Source organism: Cuculus canorus, chromosome 11, assembly GCF_017976375.1.
Source record: "Cuculus canorus isolate bCucCan1 chromosome 11, bCucCan1.pri, whole genome shotgun sequence".
Taxonomy (NCBI): domain Eukaryota; kingdom Metazoa; phylum Chordata; class Aves; order Cuculiformes; family Cuculidae; genus Cuculus; species Cuculus canorus.
Genome location: NC_071411.1, coordinates 16,439,043 through 16,459,083, shown reverse-complemented (window position 1 = coordinate 16,459,083; position 20,041 = coordinate 16,439,043). Strand labels below are relative to the sequence as shown.

The window sequence follows — 20,041 nt, the reverse complement described above, 5'->3', positions numbered from 1 at the left end:
GGCAGACAGGGTGTTTTATTCTACCTGTAAATGGAAACTATTTGAAAATAACCATCTTTTATAAAGAAGCTGATTAGAAGAAAAGGAATGTAAAGGAGACTTGCATAAAAGGAAATTGTTCTGAAATCTGTGAGTTTTGTACCCTCGGAAAAGAGTCTATTTTTTGATACTCGGAGGTGGTTTATTAGAGTTTTTGTAGCAGTTACAATGGAGAGGGCACAGTTTAACACCTGCAGCTCAGACGCTGTGGTGGCGTACTCCTTTTAAATGCCAATTTCAGTGGTGGTAAGAGCTTTCTGAGCCTCATCAAAGAGCATGCAAGTGACAGCTTAGGTGTGAGTTTGAGAACTGCTCCGTGACGACTGCAATACATTCTCCCTCAAGTCCACAGATATTCTTGCTGTTGGCCTTTGTGAGAGTTGTATGGTCAAAAAAACCTCATTATAGCTGTTGGATTTTCTCCCATTGCTGTTAATGAAGGGAACAGCGGAGACATGGAGGAGAGCAGTTTCTGGGACATTGGTACAGTTTCAGGGACATTGAAGAAACTCTTACAAGGTGAGCCTGTTCCTCCTCTGGCTGTTTATGCCAATCTCTCTTTCAGTATTTACTCTAACGTTTATAAAAACAGCTCTTCTGGAGAGCAGAGCCCGCTGAACTGGAGACAGAAAACCTGAATAAACAAACATGTGCCACAGATTAGTAAGAACATCTGTAGGTTTTATATTGTTTTGAGAACACATACCACATAGTTTTTCATTTCTTATGCTTTTCTAGTTTCTCCCTTTCTTTCTGTCTCTCTCTTCTTCTTTTTAAATCTATTGCTAATAAAGGTTGGAGGTAAAAAGCACAGCTGGACTATGCATGACATGCCACTGTTTAATTTCTAGCTCGGAGGTTGAGAAGAAGAGTAGTTTTATTGTATCCTAGAAGAGAATAAAGCCACATGCAAATTCCAGCCATGGACATCTGTTTCCTCTTTGTGTGAAAGAATTATCATATTTGGAAGGGAATCCCAGTTCTGAAGGGGCTGATGAGGGTTTTTTTTTCTCTTTTTGGTTCTACCCCCCCCTTCAGCCTTGCTCTACTCACTCCCTGGCTGCAGTGTTTCCTTCGGGACGTCAGCTTGCGATTTAGCATCAGATATTGAACGGGGGAGTTTTGAGTTGCTTTAAATGTTGTGCTGCAGTTACAAAGAATATTATTAAGCTCCTCCTTAAATTTCTTTTATTTAATTAAACAGCGTTTGGTGGGAGGACTTTTGCTCTGCCATCAATCTTCAGTACTTGCCAGTATTTTCTTGAGAAGTAAGATGTGCATATCTTGCTCTGGCTGTGAAGTGCAACTGTTGCTAGAAGTAATTTATTTTATTTTTAATAATTTTAAAAATCTTTCTGTATCGGAGGAATTAAGCAGACCTATGGAGATAATGTGCAATGTTCATTACATTTTTAGGCATCAGGTGCTGGGGATGACAGGGGCCAAAGTGGATGATAATTTCACTAACCTGTAAAACATTTTGAATAACGATTTACAGCTGTCTGGGTCTTTAAACTTTTTTTTTTGTGGTGTTGTTGTTAGACTTGACTGTGTTGAACAAACAGCACAGTTATCTAATATCAGGCCAGACATGAGAACTGGTACTCTCTGTCTATTTTATATTAACGTCAAATGAGAGGTTGGCAGAGCTCACCAGGGTTTCATATTTGCTGGCAGAAAGTTACTCACATGTGTGGACCACATTTTTATTGTTGCTTTAGCCTATTACAGGCATAAATATTGTTGCCTGGCAGGGTGTGATTCTGTTCATTGCTGAAAAGCTTGTCTTTTAAAAAGGAAAATATGCAGACGAATGAAATGCTGTAAATGTTCAAATTAAGAAGCGTCCCCAGACTGCGAGATTTTGTTGCGTCCGTTGTGGTAGAGGAATAAAAGGCGATAAGCGATGGCTTTTCGTTGTTGCATGGGTTACCCTTGCAGAACTATTTCTTTTTGCATATATTAATCCTGCTTTTGGGCATGGGCTGCTTAGTCTGGTCTCTTAGGGAAACGAGGTATATGCGCAGGGGAGCGCAGAGCAGACTGCACAGCCCTGGGACATGTTGGCCGCAGAAATGGGGCGGAAAGGCAAAGGCTGCAAAGATAAATAGAAGTTCCTATAAGTTTCTTGAAAATGTGTGTAATTGGAGAATGAAAGTGATTAAAGGGTTTGAAGGAAGGCTTGAAACAGGAACTGACCTTCCAGCAAGGGCTGTGGTGGATGTCCTTTGGGTAGGAAAATCACTTGACCCAGCTAGGAAATTATTTGGCTTGAAATGGCTCTTGTGGGTTTTGTTTTTAAGTCAGGGTGTTGTCAAACAGGCTCCAATGAACACTGTAAGAAATGGGGGACATCTCATTAGGATCTCCTTAGTGTAGGCAAAGGTGCTGCTCTGCTTGGTTCGGTTGGTGGTGCTTCCTAGTTTGTTTGCGATTTGCATTTTCAAACTCTATGGAAGTGTGACTTAAGACTGTTTAAGTCTTTATCCTGCAGAGGTGTTGTAGAGTAGGGAGCCCAGCGATGGTGTGGATCCCGCTAACATACTTTGAAATCTTCCCTGGCATTTTGGAAGCCTGCGCATGGCAGCATCTTGTGGGGCACACAGAGCAAAGTGAAATCCATCATCCCCATCCAGGTCTGGTCCCTGCCGAGTGGGACACAGAAAGCAAACACCAGTAAAGCAGAAAATCAAACAGCAATCACGAACAAATTTCCTCGTTGATTGAAATGCTTCTAACTAGGAGATAAAAAGGGGGTTATGTCAAAAGCTTCCCTTGTTGTCTTATTAACAGCTGCATAATTTTACCACTCATTCACGCGTATAGAAAAGCAAATCTTGGAGACTGTATTTGAAAGCTTGTTTTGTTTGGTGTACAGCTGGACACAGAGCATTTCCTTTTCTCTCTTTTCACAAATTTGAAGCAAATGTAATGGATATTGTGTCTTTTTTCAACGTACTTTTTGACCTAGATAAGTGAGGATTGTGTTGGTTTTCATTTTACATTGTAAAGAAATCATGCCATTTAACTCCAATTCAACAATGATGCAGCAGCATGTGAAGATATATGTATCTTCTCATAAATATATTACCACATATTACTGTCAAATAGCTGAACTTTTTCAGTCAGTATGAAAAACAAAATTTAATTGCTACACTAGAGTTTCAAGGCCCTGATAAATAAGAGCCATGTCTGACCTTTATTGTGGGGCTCTGAGATGCCACCAGGGATATTACTCAGTGTTCAAGATGACAAACTTCCTCTGAGATTTCAGTTTGTCAGCTCAATGTACAGCAGTGACATTGATTTCTTCTTACTGCCATTTCCTGCCTGAGTAGATAACAAATTTTCTGTGGCAGGTGTCTGTCAAGCTTAGTTTTGCTTGGCAGATTAACTTAATAGTCTCATTTATTAATCATCAATTGCAACGACAGTAAAGTAGACAATACTCTAACTCTTAGGATGTTGAATGGATGTACCATTTCAGATTCCTTTATGTAGCTTGAATTTGGTCTTAATAAGCGGTTCATATCTCTGTAGTGAATGTCTTTAACTTGGCATTACTGATGTAACAAAGAGCAATGGTTTCTGTATTGGTTAAATGTGACCCATTTTGAGCGTATACTGTGTTTCATGGCCAAAGGCTAGCAAAATTATGCACAAAATACACAATCAGCCTCCTTAAGGGGGAAAACTAATCTGACATGCACCATGCTTGGGAAAGAAGGTAAAATTAGGAGAAGAAAATAGATACTTGGAGTAAGATTTGAAACTGATGCTTGATCGGCTATTGGAGTGGAAGAGAGAACTGCAGAATCATTTAAGAAAGAGCAAAGGAGATCTGCAGATAGAGCTATAGGGCAGTTCTGGCACAGGCTGGTGTTTTCACAGGGCCTCCTTCCTTCAAGATGTATTGAGATAGAATGCCAGGCTGGAGAAAGCAAAGGCAGGGTTGGTACTAGAAGTGGATGTTGGACGGGGCTTGTCAGAGTGGTGAAGGAGGAGGGAGAGCCAGAAGAACTTGGTGGAGAGATTGGAAGAGAGGAAAACAATAAGGAAAGGCAAAAACCTTGGAAAGCGATGTCTCCTGTTGCAAGGAATCACTCTGTTCAAAGCGAACAGAGTGTAGGCTGTGTTAGCCCTACACAGCCTACAGAGCTGTAGGAGAAGAATGTTTGCTTTTCTCCCCCGTGTTAAGAGATTTCTGTAAAGGAGCTGGAAATGCACAGGCACTGCTGGGGACACATGGCTGCAGGAAGAAGCCTAGGTAGAGACACAAGCTTTTGCTGGACAGAAGAACCTCTTGTTACAGGTGATGAGACGAGAACAACCAAGCTTCTCCCGGGTTTTAGTTGGGTTCTGGTAGCTCTTCACAACCTGCTTTTAATTCTGAAGGGAGCTTGTTAATGTGAGATCACTGGGAGATGTTCAGGAAAGTTTCTGCAGCTTGGGAATGGTTTTCTTGAACCATCCGTATGGCTTTCTTGGCTGAACGTCAAACCAAGAATGTCCCTGCACTAGATCATACTGCTTATTGCCCTTCTAGGCCACCTTGGTAACAATACATTAACCTCTCAGCAGGGAATGTGATAAACAAAGTAAAACTGCTTTAGTGAAACGAGTAATTTAATGGCAGCATACATAAAGTGTCCTTAAAGATTTGTAAATGTAATAAGCTGCAGTCCACTGACTAAACACTAACCGTTCCTAATTTAGCCAGTTGAGGAACATGCCAACTTAATTTGCTTTTCTAACATTGTGTTGTTTTTTGTTTTTTTTTCTTTTCCCGCCTCTCCAGATTCCTTTCTCTCTTGTACAATTTCCCCTCTGGGAGTCCTTAAAGGTAAGTCCTCTTTAATGATAGAAATATAAATTGTACGTTTTCACAAAGGCTTTCCATGGTAACCCGTCTAACTTGATCATCACAATTCTGAGCACACCCAAGAATCAGTGCGTATGTACCAACCTACCTGTCCATGTGAAGATAATTTGCCTGAATATCTGAAAAACAACAGGGAACATCTAACCACTAATATGTAGCATGCAGTCTAAATTTTACTCCCCAGCATACCGGAAATTTCATCTGCTGCCCTGGCTATTTTTACTGATTAGAGTGGGAACCATCTTGTGCTGTGTTTCTTTTTTATTTTATTTTAATATCTTTTAGCATTTCACTCTTCAAGGTAACAGGCAGTTGGAAATGATGCAGAAAAAGCATTATTGAGCCTGGTTTTGTAGACAGGGAGAAGTTCTCAGTGCATCACTAGCAGGCTATCCTGATTGGATATGTATTCCTTATTTCAAAGGTCGTTTAAAGAAGGTGTCAGTTGGATGATATTTTAATAATGCTGTTCTCTCAACAGCTATTGTTTTGTTAATCCTAGACACAGTGAAGGTCTAGATTTTTGAACACAGAATTGGATTCGAGTCATGTGACTTCTTTGTCCCTCTTTTTTTCTTTTAACTCACTGCAAAAGGTGAAGGAAAGTCGGGGCTTTTCTGGTGCTTGGGTTGGAAGCACAGAAAATTATTGCAGATTTTTGAAAGCATTGTAGCAAAATAGAAGATTTGTATGAGAGGAGCTGGGGGGAGAGCAATTTTCTTCTTGTTAAGGGTGCTGGACTTCTGTGGGAGCCTGGCACTGAAACTCAGACTGGGCAGGGGTACTGGGAAGGATGAGAACTGGTGATGATCTTCATTGCCCCTTGCTGCTTCTGTTGAGGGAAGAGGGCTTGTCTTTGCCTTGGTCGCTGTATGCTTGCTTGGTACAATCGCTTGTCCTCTCGCTGTGTGTCAGTAGCTTGGGTTTTTCTGGAGGGATGAGCCCACAGTACTCATGGTTGCACTGGAGGCTTCAGGGAGTCAAATATAAAGGGGAGTCCACAGGCAGGAGGAGTGTGAAATACATCAAGAGCTTTCACAGCACTGAACTGCGTTTTGCAGAGGAATCTGTAGGAACTTGATGAGCTTGGTCTGCTGTGGTGTCTGGGTATCGTCCCATCGCGCAGGCTAGCTTTGACTGCCTTATTAGGAATCTGTTTCCCTGCCAGTATCTAGGAATGGCTTTCTGTAAACTCTTAGGCAGTGATGCTGGCCTGACCTGCTAGTTGTTAGTGCAGCAGCCGTGTCTGGGAGCAAGAGGTGATAGTGCTTAAAGAGAAAAAGTGCAGTGTTCTTGGCAAAACCCACATAAACCAGCAACATAGCATAGCTGTTTTCAGAATGTAAAGTTATTTTAACTACTGTCCACATAGCTGAGACCATAAAATGTATTGTTTAGATCGCAGGCTTTAAAGAAGACAGTTTGACTTTAGCTAGCTGCAGGAGTGAGTCACTTAGAATGAGACATCATGTTTAATCTGAAGAGGTTAGTGCAGATATGAAGAGAAACAAAACTGGGTTAGTTTGTTATATGGACTGGGTGCAGTATATTCTTCTGCCTTGGAAACTAAGAGCAGAACATGGCAGAAGTCAGTCTTGCATGCTTCAATCACTTTGGCTCAGCACATGGAGAGAACTCAAGGTTGGTCACATCAAAGCCAGGCAGTGAAAGCAGAATACATTTTGTTTATCTGAGTGAAGCACTTGAAAAAATTGCACTGACAATATGACAAAGGAAAAAAACCACTGTGGTCCCATCAACGGGCCGGATGTGGTCAATAGCATCTACGGGAGCATGATTCAGGGCAGGGCTTCTGCATGGGTGCATGAGGGAGCTTGAAGAGACAGTAATTATGAAGGAGTGCGAAGGACAGGAGATGAATGGCATGAAACTTGAACATAGATGAGTTTACAGAGGCTGTTGGTTTGATAATGTTTGAGATACTATTCTGCACTGCATTAATGGGATTCCTTGAGAAAGTAAGTGCAGGAATAGTTGTGTGTGGATCATCTCACAGAGGAGAACAGAACAAGTACTGTGGCTGTGTCATTTTTAAAACCATTAGTACAAAATTACATAAGCTGATGGATGATAGACTCGGTCACATAATTCCCTGAACAAGCTAATCGTCATGAACATGAGGAAAAAAAGACAGCTAGTGAGGCACATGGAAGAAGTTTCCCTTTCTTTCACATATGTGCTGGCTGCAGCCAGCAGGAGGGTGTTAAGCTTAAAGAAGCCTAATAAAGGCTTGTTGTAGGCAGTGAATCAGGTGTTTCTATATTCCATTTTCTCTATCTGCTTTGCTCCAAGCCATTGTGGTTATTCCTTATGCTTCCAGACAGCTTTAGCCAGATAGTTTATGTGTACACTTTTCTTCTGTACACCAACCGTCCTATGTGAGAGTGAACTTTCATATCAATCACTAAACTAAGTGATATGAACTAAGAACATTGTATAAATTACTGAACTATGATAGTTACTTACACCATGTGTGCTGGAAAGGGGAGTACTGCAGTAATCAGCAAGGAAGAAATACTGCTTCAAAAACTGGCTTTGCTTGCAGTTATTCAGGTGAACACACTATTTAGAAACAGTCAATAGACTCATTCCTTAGATGACAGAGACTCAAGAAGCAACAGTAAACAAATGATGGTGATTTTAATAAAAGCAAACCCTTCTTTTTTTTTTGGTTGTAGGTAGCATCCACTGCTGTATTGTACACTTAATGGCCTTTGACTTCCCAATTCTTCATTTTTCCGTGTTTTGATTATTGATACAAACCAAAGGGGAGAAAGAAACTGTCCTATCATATACCAGATTTCAGGAGAGACATTTTAATTCTCTACTAGGATGAGTGCTTCTCTATCTTATTAGCCCAACCTTTACAGTTAAAACAGTTTTGAAGTCTTCTCAGAGCTGAGGAAAAGAAGGGGTATTTCAAATTTCATTCACTGTCTGCTACACCAGAGGGGTTTGATTACCACTGTGGCAGTTTGATCAGGTTTAGGTTCTTTTAGGTGGGGCTAATGCTTCTGATCCCATCTCAAAGCCAGCTGGCCATGAAGAATGGCAGCAGAATGTAACTCGTGTGCTTCCCAAATGCCAGACGAGCACACTGCCTTCTGTATTAATTCAAATTTGGAATAACGTTGTGAGATACAGTCCCCTTGTAAGCTGCTGTTGAACTTCCAGGGTGACTTTGTAACTTGCTTTGGAAGCACTATATGTGTGTTCTTCATTGTGGGAATTTTAAGTTACAAAGTCTGTGTATTTGGCATGAAATTGTGGTGGGTTACAGAGAGTCTGACACAACTCTCTTGCTTTCACCCTACTGCCAAAGGTCTGAGTCTCCACTCAGATGGCTGTAGCCCTGTGGAGTTCATCCCTTCTCTTTGATCTTCTGCTCTATCCTACTGTGTTTGAGTGTTTTATTCAGCATATCTGAGCACCTATCAACAGCACATAAATGATTTATCATTAAGTTTTAGTTGTGTTTCAATCCATATATTTTCTCTTCTAGATTTAACTGAGAATAAAGACACCTTTAGTTTCTGCTGTGGGGACATTGCAGGTTTTATTTTCAACAGAATGGAATCTAATCCCCCCCCAAAAATCAAGAGCCTTTGGTTAGGTTTGAGTCCAGAAACATCTTGTGAAAACTGCCTGTTTTTTATGTCTGAATGGAAATGATCTGTTCCCTCAGAGAACAGCGCTGTGTGTGAGATAAACCTGTCTCAGGTGAAACAAGACTCGGTCCTCTTGGGTTTTATATTTCTGCATGTTGGCTGCGCTTCACAGTGCCTGAAAGTTACTCCAATGCAGCTGTACATGAAGAATGCTCTCTTTATAGGCTAAATGTATTGTATCTCTGGAGAAAGGCTCTGGTAGCCAGCGACAAGGGAAGGAACAGTCAGGACAGGAGGACATAGGTCTCAGATGAGTAGACTTGAAAAATAAGGATTTTTTTGTTCAGGTGGTTGTTTTTTAAGGAGTGAAAACAAACCTACTATTCTGGGAACCTTTTGTATTTTTAATTAGACAGGTCCAATTCTGAGATGAGACACTTGGATGTTGCTAAGACAGGATCAGGCTGATTTCACCCTGCAGATCCTGTGCGCTCTTGCAGATGCAGCCTCTCTGGGAGGGCTTTCACGGACTGTGCTGCTCTGCTGGCCCAGGACTTACAAGGAAGGATAAAAATCTTGGACTGACTGTGCTCCAGGTGATGTTCTGGCTCTTCTGGCACTCAGTGGGACCGGGATTTCTCTGTTTGTCTCAGTGCTCTTAGATTTTCTGTGGCTATGGTGACCCTGCATGTTTTTTTGTCACTGTCTTAAACAATAAGATAGTTTTCTCAAATCTTTAAGTCTCACAGATTAACAAGTGTTTTACAAAGAGACATTTGATTGGACCTTCAGAACCCTTCCTGGCTATAGACAGGGAGCTGAGATACATAGGCAGCACTCTCTTGTGGGATTTTATAATAACCGTGGTGGCCTGGGATAGTGGTGTAAGATGCTGAACAAGCAGAAGAATGCTTGGTGGCTTCAGGAGAAAGGATGGTTTGAGGAGTGCACAGAGGCACATTTCTACCCTGTGAAATGAGGGGCATTGCAGTAAAGAGAATGGGAGACCTCCAGCCATTCCCTGTGAGGCTGACCAGTAGCAGAAGCTTGGTTGGGTCAGAACAGAAGTTTCCCAAGTTGTTCCTAGGCTGGGTCCTGCCCACACGATGCAGAGCAGGCTTGGGATTGGGTTTACGCTTCCTTAGGGGCCTTGTTTTTCTGTCCAGGTTCAGCTGTCACCCCAGGCACAAGGAGTTTGTGTTGAGAGGAGCAGATCTTGGGAAATCTGCTGATGAACTGGACTAGAGAGCTACATGAGGCCATTGGCACTTGTACTCATTTGCTTGGTTCTCTTGGCTCACCCTCCGGAGAGATCCACTTCTGGTGGCTGCTATAGGCAGCCCAGCACGTGAACAACTGTGGTTTGAGGGTGGGCTCGGCTTTGCTGGTAGCTGTCGGTGCAGGTATACCTGGGAGACATACCTTGAAGCATGCTGTGCAAAGGGTGCTTGGTGAGTTTCTGTAGAGGGTGAGGACTTTCATCTTGGTTGGAGCTTATTGCACCTGATTTTTAAAGTTAATAAGAATGAAAAGTTTACAGAATGCTTCTGCCCAGGCATCTGGGGTTCTCAGCAGTAATACGTGTTTATAACTCCACCATTGAAACAATAAACCACATGCTATTTCCCTTCTAAAATTTACAATCAAATCTGTTGCCGTTTAACAGGGTAAGTAGAAGATAGAAGAATGTAGCCAAACTGGGCCTAAAATGGTTTTCCCTGCTCTGTAGGTAGGTGACAGCTTTCCTTTTTTCCTGGAGAAGCAGTCTAGTATTTCTTTTCTGCTATGCTCAGCTGCATATAAGTCAAGAGTAAATGAAACCCAGGCCTGGCTTTAAACCCATTTCCTTGCAGCAGTGTAGTAAGTGTTCTACCATGCCTTGCTCCCTCTTTGAGTAACGATCAGGCTGATTTAGGGATTAAGTCCTCACTGTTAAATAACACTAACGTGTCTGCCATTTGCTTAGGTGCTGTATCAGGAAAACAGATTTCCAAGGCGGCATTTCCAGGCGTGATGTAACTTGCGGCCAATGTGGTGTGTGCATGCCATTAGCATAACGGCTGCATTTTTCTCACAAAAGAACAATGTACCCAACAGCTGTTCAGCAAACAGCCCTTGCTTTATTAGTGTCACAATAAGTGTCATTCACACAGTCTTGAAGCACAATCGAAGGAATGCTATACACCATCTGCACCAAAGAGAAAGAAACAAATGCAATCCTTACTTACAGCTCTGCAGGCACGTTTGAGAAAGTCAGATGGTCTTGGATCATCAATGCAGCATTTAAAATGGCAGAAGTAAAACAGACTCGCGCAGTCTGTAGATACAGAGCCAGATTGTGATGTTCTTGGTCGTGCCCAGACCAGAAGTCATTCTCTAGAAGTCACGGAGCTTGGCAGTGATATCTGTAGACATTTAGTAGAACACAGAAGTAATCAATGTGAAGGGCTTACCATTTGATTCAGATGCTTGCTTCTTGGTGAAAAACCTTGAAAGACTCATGTAATTCTTCCATGTAATTTATTCATACAAGCCTGCATGAAGCATGGATTTATTAGCAGGTAGTAGCTGTGCAGATGCTCGAGGAAAGTCGTCCTAACTTCAAAGTGATTTTTCAGAAGGGCATTTTCTTCCCCAGACACATATATGGCCCTTCATGCCATGGAAACTGAGCGTAGCTGGCGTATTATGTTCTGTCTTGCCATGGGAACGCTGTTTTGAAGACATTTTCTTTAACCAGGCTTTTAGCACATCCATTTTGATTTACATCCAAATAGGTCACAGACTTCAGTGCAGTATTATGTAGGGAGAAAAAAGGAATTAAATGCTTTTAACATGAAAAGTACACTGTTGCATGTAGGCCAACTTTTGTTCTTTCTCTCAATTTATCTAGGATTTGGGTGGGTTTAATTCTATTCCCAAATTCAGCACTGGCATAAACGAGCACAACTCCATTAGTGCAAATGGAGTCTCAAAGTTTATGTCAACAGCGAACTTAGATCATTGAATTTTTCCCATGTTTGGGCTTACATGTTTCCTGCAAGATAATATACACATGTACTGCACATATGCTGTACATATGGACATAAAAATTCACTGGGGAGGACGTTTGGCTCTATGCTTTTTGACTTTATATATAGAAACTGCAATCAGCTTATGAATGTTTTGCTTCTCCTGTAGCTAATGTGCCATGCATCTGTAGGGATCAGCCATGCAGAATGCCATGTTGCAAGTAAAATAACTAGTAGCAAAGGGAAGGTTGAAAATTGCTTTCCTTTCCTCCAGACCTGCACATGCACGCAAATCCCTGTGATTAATTCGGAGAGATTTTTCTCCCCTCTGTTATCATAAAATTGAACACTGTCTTGAACAGAGGGGTGCATAGAAATACTACAGATGCTTATCATAGGAGTGAATTGTAATGTTTACTCAGCTGCAGGCCTCAAGTTTAGTGTATGCTGTAAAGTCTTGCCTCTTAGTACCTGAGGAACAGCAAGGCCAAGGCAGAGATGTCTCAGTCTCTGCGATGCTTTCTGACACGTCTGGGATGTTGGTTTGGTCGTCAGGTTTGAGAGAGATATGAGTGTTGCGCTTCCCTGGGGTCACCATAGCTTAGATATCCTGAATAGAGACCAAGACTCAGCTGTGCTGCGAGCACAAAGCTGACAGATGATTTCTGCATTAAACTGTAACTCCAAATGCATGGCAAAGGTGACAAGCATGCACAGAACTGTTTGAATTGCTCTAAAGTTATTGGCCATCAGGAGCCCAGGTATCCTCAGTACAGGGGGAGCTCATGTTTGTGGGCACCATGTACCTCCCCTCTCTATTCAAAGGCGGTGGTAGTCTTTTGGTTTTTTTTTTTTTTCAAGTTTTTTAGATTGAAAGGCCTTTGGTCTGTCCTAAGAGCGGATTTTACAATGCACCTTCTGCCCAGCAAAATAAGATGTCCTAGTATTCTTTGTATCAAAAAGAGCTAAATAACGTTTGTAGTAAGAAGCAGAGGACACCGGCCTGTGGGACAGAATGAAGTGGGATCGTTAGGAAGAAAACTGAGTTCTACTCGCATATAGAACTTGACCTTTCTCTGTGAACATTATCCTTGTGAATAATTGGAAATCTGCATTCAGGCTTCCCACTGCGTCCCGTCCCTTGGGGACACACCCGCTGTATTGCTTTACATGGTGCCGCAATGCACAGCGAGATTTACATATATATCACAGAAAAGTGTTTACAAAAAAAATTAGCATGTGATTGAGCTGGGAAGCTGCAGAGGGCCCCAACTGTACGAGTTTCCATGCGCTTCAGCCAGAAGATTTATTTCCAATTTGTTATTCATAAGGGAAGAGCGAGAGATTGGGATGGGGTCCTTTGAAGTGGAAAACAAAGTCTTCTATTCAGCCTTCAGCTTAATAGAATACACATGACACAGGCTTGGCATGGCGGCCTGCTTTCATGTAATGTGCTCCTTGTCATTTTGCTTTCCTAGGCTGTGAATTCTAGTGGGAATGGGTATTGCCCTGGAAAAGTCTTGTTGTCTCCTGCTGCCTTTTGCAGGAGCAGCACAGTGTAAGCAGGTAGGAGCCATTTGGTGCTGGTGGTGGGGAAACGGTCGGATCCAACTGTTGCATTTGTGTTGCTTGTAATTCCTGGTTTATGTTCTGTATTAAAGATCATATGTAGCAAAAGCAGTCTGGTTGCAGGGCTTCTGTGGATGTTATGTGGGTGCTTCTGCCCTGTTTGGAGGTCCCCAGGCAGGGAGCCGTCACCCACGGGCTCTGAGCCTGCCTCTGACACCAATCATCTACGTGACCTGAGCTCTTGCTGTTACCCCTCGAGTAGAAGTGGCTGAGAGAAGGTTTTTCTGAATTTGTGCAGCATCTGGGATGGCAGAGCCTGATCTAGGCACTGTATCACTACGAATAATCAGTGGTTCTGTCAGAAGTTGGTGGTTTGGGGATATGTCTATGTATATTTCTTACCAGGAATGAGGCCCCAGTTTTACAGTGATGTTGTTATTACCTGTAGCCATGAGCCTCTCGTAGCTTCTGTGCTTTGCCCTGATTAGTAGCCTTAAAGCCATCCGCAGTGCAGCACAAAGGTGAGTATTTTTAAAGAACTTACAAGTCCAACATACTGCAAAGATCTGTCAGTAAGTGGGTCCGTGGGCTTTGAGAGGAAATGTGTGACCTTCAGCACGTCTGCTTGGCCCACAGCCTGAGTTTGGTTTGAAGTAATTTGAACCAGACCCCTGTTGGTCCTCTTGGCCCTTGACACTTCTTCTCAGCTTCCTTCGGGATGATGTCCTTGCACCACTCTCTCTCTCTTCTGCATGTTCAGGTTTGGAGCTCTGGGTGAATCACCAAAATCAGAGATGGAAAGAAATGCGTGAAGTCATCTCATCCTGCCCTTGCCAGCGCAGGATTATTCCCCGCAGTACAGTCTTGAGTGCCTTCTCTAGTCTATTTTTAAATGACTCAAAGGAGAGGGCTTTCCTCTCCTCCCCAGGGAGGCTGGCTCCACTCTTTGGTAGACCTCACTGTTGGGGAATTTTCTTCCTGTTCTCCAGCCTCAATTCTCCTTTTCCCTAATTTAATTGAACTGTTCCTGGCTCCACCCTTCTAAACAATTTTCCGTATTACATGGCTGTTGCAAATACCTGTTGTCAATTTGCAGGCATAAAGGATGGGAATTCATCACAGTTTGCCTTGCTTGGCAAAGGCTCTTTGTGCAGAACTGTACTGGGAAGCCAGGATTTATCAGAAACTACATTTCAGAGCTACACGCCAAGAAATAAGAATGACCTTTTCCTACTTCTTTGGACAATGCCATTGACATAAACCCCAATCATAACTGAGAATGGGCTGGGCTTCTGGCAGAGCTGTGAATGTCTGTATTAATTTGCTGGTTTTCCTCTCAGTCCTCCAGCAAATCTTCCATAGTGTTGTTTTGCATGACAGAAGTAACTGTTCTGAGTTCTTGGGTTTCATAGTAGATGGATAGATGTTTGGAGAATGTTTAATGAGAAAATACTGTAATTCTGTTTTTATCGAGTGGCTCCAGCAGTTAAATTTCTAAGCCCTCACTTTCGGTTTGAGGTTTCTTAAGCACCTGAAATGTTTTTAAAATGAGTTTTGAAGGTTGGACTTACACTTTGACAATACCTCCATGCTTTGGAAGGTAGCGTCTTTTGTCTTAGGGGGAGTGTCCTTCATCCAGCAGGACTGACTTGAAAGGAGTGTGTCCAAAAAGCAGAAGTTATTCCAGAAAAGCATCTTATGGATTCGAAGAATTATGATTCCCTGTTTATGAGATAAAAATCAGTTTCTGCTGTGGGTGACAGTAGAATAGAAGACCATACTGAAAATACTAGGAAAAGAATGGCTAACATTAAAGAGACTGAAATCCCTTTAGTGCTTTCGTACAACAGAGCTGCAGCTATTTAGCTGTGGCAGCATACCAAACAACATTGTGGCTGGCCATTGTTGCTTGAACAGTTTGATTTTTAAAACATTCAACTGAATTACAACCAGCAGCCAAGTTGGAAGAAGCAAGTCTCAAGGACAGTGTGTTAAATGAAGTCAGCAAATAAGGGAAATGAATTCCCATGCCCCAGTGGAAAGCGGCTGTATGGCAGAGCAGGAGCCTGAGAGCAATATCTCCACCTAGCACAGCTATCAGGTTGCTTTCAGGAAAACTTTGTCATATAGAAGTAATACAGCTTTAATTAGAATGAGACAGTGCCACAGCTATAAAATAAAATAACTGATTTCTCTGCGGTAGCCCTTGGAAGGGCCATGGACCCCATACTTTTTTGCTCAGCGCTGGTCCTTGCATCATAAACCAGAAACATCTCCTCCGGAGAACTTCTAATGTTAAGTATTTCAGGAGCTGGGAAAGGGGGATGAAGTGGGGTGTAGAGAACAAAGTGACGGAATGAAAAACATCCCAGCACGCATTGGCCTTTGTTGCTGATACTGATCTGGCTTATCAGACTGTTTAACGTGATTCTTGATATGTGTTTTTTAGAAGACACTGTTCTTGTTGGTGTTTTCAAACGTGCATGTTTAAATGATACTGCGAGTTGAATGGATCGGAGCATGGTGTGTGGGAGCAGTGCAGAGAAGGGTGTGTGGTCCCTAATGACGCCAAGTGAAAAACAGAGACACACCTGCTTTGGGATGTAATGGGTGTGATAAGAGTAATTTCTTAACGATGGGGCTTTTTGGGGAGTATGAAGGGAAGGGTTGGTTTAGGGAATGTAGGGGGACAAACAGGACTTCTGTCTCTCTATGCTGGGGACTGTTTTTTTAAATGGAGTGTTTGGTACATCTGGGCTGAACTGATATTGGTTCTTGCATGCCATCCCCCCCGCTCAGTGTTTTGCTTTGCACTGTTTTAGCTGCCAAAAAGAAAATAAATTCACAAAATATTTGCAAAGTTGCATGGCCACAGGCTTAAATACATACATATGAAATCCCTGAAAGCAATTTGCTTCAAGCCCTCCTCAGTTCCAGACATCTTTCTCACTCCATCTGCTCGTTCAAGTACACAAGCTTTTTGGGAAAAATCACTTATTACATCACTGAAAAATGCCACAAAAATAGCTTTTCACTTAAGTTCCCATCCTCGGAGTTAACTCACATGGGGATCAGATAGATTCAAACATTTAATAACTTTTTATTTTCCTTTCTCTTTAAACACAGGATCTCTGGTCATGGAAGCAGGGTCACGTGGTGGATTCTTGGCAGTCGGCAGTCTGTGGAGCTTTTGCAGGTGCAAAGGATTATATGTTATACTGGGAAAGACTAAAGAAGAAAGGGAAAAATGTGCAAATCTATTAAGTATAGCAGAACAACATTCCTTTGTAATTCAAGTTTGTTTAGAAGACAAGGGATCCAGTTGTTGTTTGGAAATAGGGAAGTCAGCAAAGGATAGAGAAGGGAAAAAAAAAAAAAAGAAAGACTCAAACAGGGTGTCTGTTTGAAAGACAACCAATTTGTTTTTGACAAATTTCTGCTATTTAAAAACCAGGGGCCTGTCAGTCAGGCTTTGCAATTATTTCGAAGTTGATTTGTAAAATCCTCATCCAGGAGAAACTTTGCTTGGGTGGGGGTTTGTGCAGCTGCCTGCTCTGAGCGCTTCCCCAGGGGCTGAAGTGATTGCAGCGAGAGGCTGTGATTCACCGTTCATGTGACAGCTCTGACAGCCATGTAGATTAACTAGAGTCAGGAGAGCAGAGGCTAGTCCTGCACAGCCCCGAGGCAAAAGCCTTCCACAGCAAAAAAAACCCCGGAGGACGAAACATCTGGGCAATCTCCAGACACTAGAAGAAGAATAAAGAGTGGCAGAATACAATACTGCACTATTTATTACCGAACAAGCCAGAAGTTAATTGGATTCTTCAGTAGGCGTCTTGCTTAATTTTAGCCTACTGTAGTTGTTTCCAAAAAAAAAAGGAGAAAAAAATCAATTAATGACTCATCAGTATAGCTGACAAGTTTGAGGGAGGAGAGACTCAACTGTCTTAATAGAAAAAACAGATTAGTAGTTAAGAGATGGATAGCCAGAGCTTTTCCCCAAGGAGCTAAAATACATTTTGAGATTCCAAACCAGAAACAGACTACATGGAAAAAATAAATCCTATTTAAAGAGAAATTATAGCATTTCTTGAAATAGAGATTATCAACAGCAAAGTTTGTTCTTTGATGACTTACAAAATCAGAGCCATTGCGTCATATATATTTTTTTCAAAAAACTAAGCTCTGTTAGGGGAATCGAAGTATTAAAATAGCAGCAGAATTCCAGCGGAGACTGAGGCTTCGTTTGATGGGCCCTGTAACTGCACAGCTGAGAAAGGGTGCGTGGCTGTAAGTGCACACAGTTCAGTAGCTCTAGGGCATGTGAACTGTAAGGGAATGGTTTGCGTAGAATTGATTCCATTTTGGGGCAGAGGAAATGTTTTAGTTAATCTCTTGTGGTGTTGTCCAGCTGTATTTTCTGTGCTGATGTGATGGGAAGATGGGGGGGTTACTCTGCTTAAAATTCAGCCTGCTGTTAGGTTTTAGACTGACTTCATCAAATCTGTGCAAACAAGGTCAGAGCAATTGAAACAGATCGTTCATTTTCATTTTGAGACAAAACGAGCTACCAGACTAAAAATGCTTTAAAATGCAATCTGTACGTCTGCAGGTGTGATAGGGGATCATTAATTTAGCTCTGTTGATTTCTTTACAGTCAAATTGATAGAAAAACTGTGTTCAGGCATGTTCAGAGATCTGGAAAGGTTATCTGATTTACCCAAGGCCTTGTGGAGTAATTTCCTGAAGTCCAATTGGTGCCTCAATCGGAAATTTAGCCCAGTGCCTCCTTTTCCGTCTCTGTATTTTTTGATTCTAACCAGTTGTGCTTGGACTTGCCACTGATTGCAGGATGTTCAGTAATGTCTGCTAGCTTTCTAGCAGAAATATCGCGGAAGGATCTTCCAGAGGTACAGTTGTGCGTGAATGCTTCGCTGCCTTTCAGCAGAGACTGGGAGACCTAATGCTTTGTGTTGGAGGAGGCACCGGGTCCTGTAGCAGCACAGAGACTTCCAGGTCTGTGGTGGTGATAGATGAGACTGTTCAGCCTACCTGTCCTCATAGGCTTTATTCCCCAAGCACAAATCTTTGCAGATCTGGAGTCTTACTTTGTAGGTCGTGTTGTAATCGGTGATGATATATGTTCTCTGGTTCATCCTTACAGCTTCACTTCCTCCAACCTAGTTTGTCATCTTTGTTTGTTCTGTCCCCATTCTCTTCTTTCCACTAACAGTATTTGAAGCTTCCTTTCTCACGTATCCTTTGAGGACCTGCTTCAAAATTCACGAGGTTAATCGCTTAGGATGGGAACCTCACCCTTCCATCACTATTGCCTTCCCTCTGCAGCTGTGTAACAGGCAGGACCTGTATCAATCTAATCTGATACCGCATCCCTTCTGTTTCAGTGAAAATATTTAGCCTTTTTGCTGAATGGAGGCAATGGAAAAATAATTTCCTGCTTTCTCAAGAATGGATTCCACAGTTAAAAAATTATTAACTACCTACATACAGCTTCAAACCAGAGAATGAAAACCAGGCCAAACTCTTCAGCATTTTCTTTCCACTCAAGGAAAAAAAAAAAAAAATCAAAATCCCACTAGTACACTGTGAATAAAATAAGAAGGATGTGTGCATGCAAGTTATTTAAAATTATTGTTTTAAAAACCTCAAAAGGAGAAGATTATCCAAAACCCAAACTTTAAATGCAGAGATGCTGTCAGATGCCACCGTGGTAGTAGTGGGGAGGTGAAATCATACAGCCATGCTTTTCTCCTGTGTTCTTTGCTTGAATTCAGTACTGTCTAAAAATATGTTAGAGGTCCTGAGGGGCAGGGTAATAGGCTGAAACAAACTGAAAGAAAAGTCCTGTTTGGCTTCCCTTTATGGCACACCCACACATGTGTTGGTTAGTTCCTAGCTAAATCATAATTGATTATTTGGCGAAGACAGAACAAAGAGCAACAATATATTGAACTCCATCCCCAGTGCCTGTGCAATGGCAGTGATTTCAGCGAAGTGCTGTGAGAGGCCCAACTCTTCCTTGTTGAGCGCAGATGTGTACGATGTGTGCATGCAATCCATGGGCTTTTTATAGTCACAAAATAGGCACGAGCGTAACTATCAGAGATTTGGAATTCTCTCTGTCTCATCTGTTAATAATTTAATCCCTGGAGGCCTTGTCCAGCATTATCATCATCTCTGATGCCTTAACTAGAGGAGATGTTCGGAGGAGTCAGGGAGTGAGAGAAGGCAATATGTGAGCAGCCGGTGGGGGGAGAACCCAAGGGGAGAGATGCATGACAATTTAAGCCTGAGGTTGCATTTAAACCAAACTTTCCTTCGTGATTGGGCTGTTTGGACACTAGCCCACATTTGGGCAGAGATTTGGGCACAGGCTGAAAGCAGAGGGAAACATCCCCATGCTGCAGGCAGATTGGGCATGACGGTGGTTGCCTTCCATGCTCTGGGCTTAGGCTGCCTGGCTGGACTGCTGCACCCCAGCCCTACCGGGGCTGGATGGCCCAGAAGAGAGCTTCTGGGTGGGTTTCGTGTGCCCTCCGTTGGGCCAGTGGTAAGGACATCCTGCCATTGAGTATTAGCTGTTGGGAAAGCAAAGCACTGCCCAGAAGCAGTGAGGCCGCTCCAGCTTGTCAAAGAACCTGAGTGTCCATTTAATGCGATTGAAAATTCGTATTAAAGACTTCTTCTTTCTCCCTAAGGTAAAAAAAAAAATGTGTCTTAACATTAATAATTAATGCTCTTTGGTGACAAAGTCACAGAGACTGGAGGTGCAAGGCTGGTGAATAACAAAGCACTAACGAGAGCTTTTTGCACATTAACAGGGAAGACTTCTCATCACTTTTGTTTTGATCTAATTGGCTCTGACAAGATTACACACTGTGTCTAAAAGC

The 20,041-nt window shown here is 42.3% G+C and overlaps 1 protein-coding gene across 3 annotated transcripts in view; it reads left to right on the top strand.

Annotated features, from left to right (window-relative positions):
- SLC25A26 (solute carrier family 25 member 26) overlaps positions 1 to 20,041 on the top strand; it is an 89,784-nt gene that overhangs the window by 55,635 nt on the left and 14,108 nt on the right. For 2 of the 3 annotated variants that reach the window (XM_054076460.1, XM_054076462.1), the window contains exons 6-7: positions 4,838 to 4,882; positions 16,257 to 16,326. In XM_054076460.1, the coding sequence (XP_053932435.1) occupies positions 4,838 to 4,882; positions 16,257 to 16,326 (115 nt within the window). The remainder of the gene's footprint in view (positions 1 to 4,837; positions 4,883 to 16,256; positions 16,327 to 20,041) is intronic. The other variant, XM_054076461.1, reaches the window with a different exon arrangement.